The sequence below is a fragment of the Pundamilia nyererei genome, unplaced genomic scaffold (genome assembly GCF_000239375.1).
Source record: "Pundamilia nyererei isolate P.nyererei 1_Seehausen unplaced genomic scaffold, PunNye1.0 scaffold00381, whole genome shotgun sequence".
Classification (NCBI taxonomy): Eukaryota; Metazoa; Chordata; class Actinopteri; order Cichliformes; family Cichlidae; genus Pundamilia; species Pundamilia nyererei.
Genome location: NW_005187782.1, coordinates 212,848 through 218,425, shown reverse-complemented (window position 1 = coordinate 218,425; position 5,578 = coordinate 212,848). Strand labels below are relative to the sequence as shown.

Sequence of the window (5,578 nt, the reverse complement as noted above, 5' to 3'; positions counted from 1 at the left end):
ACACAGTGTGGTGTGAGGAAAATCAAAGCGATCGAGGAAACTTGTAATCTAGGTTAATACTACAGTGTGACCACTAGATGGAGACGGTGTCTGTTCTCATGGATAACGTTTTGAAGACCTGTTGCAAATTTGTTTCCAGTCCTATTCAAACTGTGATGATTTACAACAACTAAGATACTAAATTAGAAATTAGGATTATGTTTGCTATTGGTATTCAGTAATACACACAAAAAAACCCCACCGGAAATCTGAAGGGGAAGTTCATTTTACTGTCGCCTGGCTCTCATAAATGACATGAAGCAGTTTTTTGTGGTCAGTCATGGCAGGCACACAGCAGAACGGTCTTCACTTTCTGATGCTTGGTAAGCAATAATTTCTATAATGTATAATACTTTTCTTTATGTTGTACGGAGATAGCATGAGACAGTCTTTAAGTCTCAGTGTTCAATGCAAACATTCATCATTACATTTGTTTTAGTATCTTTTTTTTACCAGCCTGTGTAATCTCATGTTTTCTTCTTCAGTAGTGTCTTGTATCTTTGCCTTCCTCGCACCTGCTGCAGGTTAGTGTCTTCTTATGTGTTATACATACATACTTAAACATATAATTTTTATATTTTTAAAGGACAATATTATATATAGTTTATATTATGTGCTGATAGGTCAGATCAGACTAGCTGGGTCTGGGTCCACTCGGTGCTCTGGAAGGGTTGAAGTCTATCACAGTGGCTCCTGGGGAACAGTCTGTGATGATGACTGGGACTTAAATGATGCAAAAGTGGTCTGTAGAAGACTTGGCTGTGGGACACCAGTGGAGGCCACTGCATCTGCTCACTTTGGTGCAGGAAGTGGAGAAATCTGGCTTGATAATGTGGCCTGTTCAGGAAGTGAGAGTTCTCTAACTGCGTGTGAACACAGAGGATTTGGGACACACAACTGTGGACATGGCGAGGACGCTGGTGTTGTCTGTTCAGGTGAGATATTGTTCTAATAAATTGTGTTGAATAAATGTATCTTTCTCTGTTTGGATGAACAACTCTGTGACCCAGTCACTATAACTGAGCCAAACTGAAGGACAAGAAGGAAAGTTGGGCTGGGTTATGCTGATTGGGTTTCTTTTGGTTTCTTCAGAATTTAAATGATACAAAGTATGTTATCTTTCATAATTATTATTGTTGGTAAATGTGTTTGATTTTTGCCATGGCCAAATAACAAAAAAGAAACACTAACACTCTTTAAGCAAATGTGCCTGTGACTAGGTGCTCATATCAGATTATCTGGGTCTGGGTCCACTCGGTGCTCTGGAAGAGTAGAAATCTACCACAGCAGTGCGTGGGGAACAGTCTGTGATGATGACTGGGACTTAAGTGATGCTAAGGTGGTCTGTGGACAGCTGGGGTGCGGAACAGCAGTGGAGGCCACTTCATCTGCTCGCTTTGGTCAAGGCACTGGAGAAATCTGGCTTGATAATGTGGCCTGTTCAGGAAGTGAGAGTTCTCTAACCGAGTGTGGACACAATGGATTTGGGAAACACAATTGTAACCATGGTGAAGATGCTGGTGTCGTCTGTTCAGGTGAGAAAAGGTATCACAGGGCATTGTGTTTTTATATAAGATACATTTAGTCTGGCTTCAGTTTCAAGGAAAATTAAAATATAATGATGTCTTGTGCCTGATAGGTTTGATCAGAATATCTGGGTCTGGGTCCACTCGGTGCTCTGGAAGAGTAGAAATTTACCACAGTAGTGCATGGGGAACAGTCTGTGATGATGACTGGGACTTAAAGGATGCTGAAGTGATCTGCAGATACTTAGACTGTGGAACAGCCCTGAGTGCTACATCTGCTGTTTTTGGTCAAGGAAGTGGACAGATCTGGCTTGATGATGTGGCCTGTTCAGGGAGTGAAAGTTCTCTAACTGAGTGTCGACACAGAGGATTCGGGACACACAACTGTAACCATGGTGAAGATGCTGGTGTCGTCTGTTCAGGTGAGCAGAAACACTTATGAAATCATAGTATTTGGTTTCCATGTTATTACTGATTAAACAGTCGCAGTGTCGATTAAAAAATTAACTCAACAATATCAATCAATAGCATTAAAGCAACTAAGTTCACATAGCAACAGCTTTTACACAAGTCTTCTTCACAGCTCCACCATAATTTGGTGGAGCTGGAGCAGTCAAGTGGTCAGCACCAGCAGATCTCATCAGGTCATCCATCACCATGTTAGTTAACTTAAAGTCTGGCTCTGATTTGTGCACACTTGGTTTCAATTCCTTCTATAGATTTGGGTTGCTGTTCACTTGTGCAGATCTTCCCCTCGACAAACTCCATTAATTCATTCCATTATTACACATGAACTGACATGCAGTTGTTCTTTACTTGTGCTTTATTTTTAGTCTTTTAGCTTTCCTCTAGCCAGTATAATGTTGACATCCCTTTATTTAAAGACAGTTATTGTAGCAGACGAATGTCTAACATCTATCAGATTACTTGTCCAGCTTTATGCTAACTCACGATGGTATGGCTGAGATCTCTTTTTGAGGTAAGATTTGCATCAGCAGATGCTTCTTGTAGTTGATAAACTCAAAATTAATTTTATTTGATCTATCAGCATAGTACAGCCTCATTCCTTCAGTTTTTATTCATGAATTAGCTAAGGCTTGAATCAAAAACTCAAAAAACTTGAATCAAGTTTCATTCCATGCATTCAGACTTTTATTTTAATATATATAATATTTTCCTAAACACCATTCTATATAGCAACATTGACCAATATTGCCCAAGTTCATCAGTGCTGCAAATTTTTGGTGATAAGAGAGACCGAATCAGACATTTTTTAAGGAAAAATGGTACGTGTTTATTCTCTTTTAGTGTCCTTGCTGCTGCTGTTTTCCTCAGTTACACTGGAATCCACCTGCTGCTCCAGTAGAAAAAAAAACACCATCTCTAAATCATTTCAAAGACTGTGGAATCATTAGTGACATTATTGACTTTTTGCATTTAACTGTTTTTTATATATACATATAACATAACAAAACATAAGGTCCAAAGTAAAATAGTTAAGTACAATTACATATAGGTTTTGATGAAGAACAAATAGCTTTTATGTATTTGATTGCTGGTGCAAATTCTGTCATTGATGGTGGTGATTGTCTTACTTCATTCACTGAAGTTTGTGAAGTTTAAAAACAAGATGTCAACTGTAAATCCAGTTGACCTAAATCTAGACCTAATTTCTGCAGGGACACTCAAAAGAATAACTGTTATTTAATCCTGCAGTGATTTGTTAATTTGGCTCAGTTCCAGCAATTGACACCTTCCCTGCATACTTTAAAAACTAGATGTGGGGAAAGCAGCAATATCAGCCCATTGTAGAAAAAAACAGAACAGCCTACATTGCCAACAGACATGGTACTGATTTAGCTTCCCTTAAGAAAGGAAAATGGATTTGATAGTGGGTTCCAAAGTGGCAGTGAGAATGTCACTAAAGAGAATTGCCAGTGGGATATGTAAACTGGTATCAGTTGAGCCATGAGGTAAGGTTGACTGGTGGTTAGCTTATGACTTTGTGATCTGTTAAAACTCACACTATTCTTTTTGTTTTGATTTTTCAGTGAGTCTCCCAAAACCCAGCATCTCTGTAAATGAAGGTCAGGTTAGCTGGGGTCAGAACATCAGCATCACTTGTTCCGTCTCATCTGAGTTCTTAGATGGAACTTTCACCCTCAAGAAAACCTCAAGTAATTTCAGTCAGACTGAAACAGGATCCAGATCTGCTACCTTCAATATCCACAGAGTGGACTTCAGTGATGATGGACTGTACCAGTGTCAGTATGAGAAACGCATTTCAAGTAACACATTCAGCTCCCCCCTCAGTGACTCTGTCAGAATCTCTGTTACTGGTAAGAAGAAATACACTTTCCTGAACATCATGTTTCATTTGTTTTCTATAAGTAAGGTGATCAGTGAGCTACAACAAATGTATTATTGTGCTGGTGTTGTGTGTCTCTTTTCAGTAAGCAAACCCAATATCTCCTTCAGTCCTGCTGGTGTGGTGACCTGGGGTCAGAACATTGGAATCTCTTGTTCAATCTCAACTCAAACTTTAGGTGGAACGTTCATTCTGATGAAAACATCAGATTCATTCAACAGGACCCAAAACACAAACACAAACTCTGCTACCTTCAATATTCCTGAAGTAGACTTTGATGATGAGGGATTGTACCAGTGTCAGTATCAGGAAAGCGGCCCAAGTCATGAATTTTACTCCCCAACAAGTGACTCTGTTAGGCTCTCTGTTACAGGTAAGAAAACAAATGCAAGTATGATAGTCAATAATTAATAGCAACGTATATAAGAGGATACTGCAGTAGTTCTTTCTAGTATTTATAATAGCAGCTGCTGTTTTATAAAGTTTCTGACTGCCTGACAAAATACTCTCAAAGCCCACAGTACTGAGGACTAAACACAGACTACTGGAAACAAACTATTACACACTGTGGAGCATTTAGCAGCTAAAAAGAGCTAAATGTTAAGTTGGGGCCTAAAAGAGTCAATGGTGGAATTTCATTCACCAGGTCACAAAAAACATAAACAGTAACACTTAAAAATAATGTCACACAAGCATTAGTAAGGTATTAGTAAGTGCTTAACTCATCATTTATAAAGCACTACTCCTCATTAGTATGTAATTTATAAATACAGATTAAAATTTTTATTCATGATTAATAAGCTCATATATGATCTGTTCATGGCATCATTCATAAATTCTAAGTAAATTATTTTGATAGACAAACACACACACACATGCATATGATTAAAATTGTTAATGTGTGTATTAATTCAGGTTATTATTTATTTTATTTTATTTTTGTAAATTCAGGTAGTTACTAGTTGTTAGTTTTGTGTGTATTTTAAGTATTTTGTGTGGCCTTCTCTAAAGTGAGGATAGTGGTGCAGTGGTTAGCACTATTGCCTCACAGCAGGAAGTTCCTGAGTTTGACCCCAACATCTAGCACACCTTTCTTTGTGGAGTTTGCATGTTCTCCCAGTGTTTATTTGTGGTTTCTCCCGGTTCTCTCCTACAGTCCAAAGATATGCAATGAATGGAGTTAGGTTAAGTGGCGGTGAGTGTGAATGGTTATCTTTCTCTCTTATACTTGACAGGGATAAGAGGAAGGGAATAGATGGATAGATATTATCAGCAGCGAGGGTCCATTGTAAGGCAGGCCCTGTAGCTGTGCATGACGTAACACTGATACATGAACGAAGGAATCTGGCATCAAAGACAAACAAAGGGAGAAAAAAACTACATTACCTAAAAAATTAAAACAACCATAACAACAGCAAATCTAACATAAAATCAAGTTCACCCCGCAGCAGGAAAATAGAGACTATGATGCTGATATATCAACAATTAACATTGCTAAAAGGCCAGTTAGCCACACTACCTCAGCTTAGCTAAACCGACCAAGAAATAGTCCCAAGACAGTTACTCCTGATTAGTGTTGGTCAAGTTACTTGAAAAAAGTAATCAGTAACTAATTACTGATTACTCCCCCCAAAGAGTAATCCCG

At 38.5% G+C, this 5,578-nt stretch overlaps 1 protein-coding gene across 1 annotated transcript in view; it reads left to right on the top strand.

The window, feature by feature from the left end:
* The first annotated feature begins 307 nt into the window (after positions 1-307).
* Positions 308-5,578, top strand: part of LOC102195091 (uncharacterized) — an 8,889-nt gene continuing 3,618 nt past the window's right edge. The window contains exons 1-7 of the mRNA XM_005752793.1: positions 308-362; positions 525-563; positions 663-974; positions 1,260-1,574; positions 1,679-1,987; positions 3,617-3,904; positions 4,019-4,306. Coding sequence (XP_005752850.1) covers positions 320-362; positions 525-563; positions 663-974; positions 1,260-1,574; positions 1,679-1,987; positions 3,617-3,904; positions 4,019-4,306 — 1,594 coding nt within the window. The 5' untranslated portion in view covers positions 308-319. The remainder of the gene's footprint in view (positions 363-524; positions 564-662; positions 975-1,259; positions 1,575-1,678; positions 1,988-3,616; positions 3,905-4,018; positions 4,307-5,578) is intronic.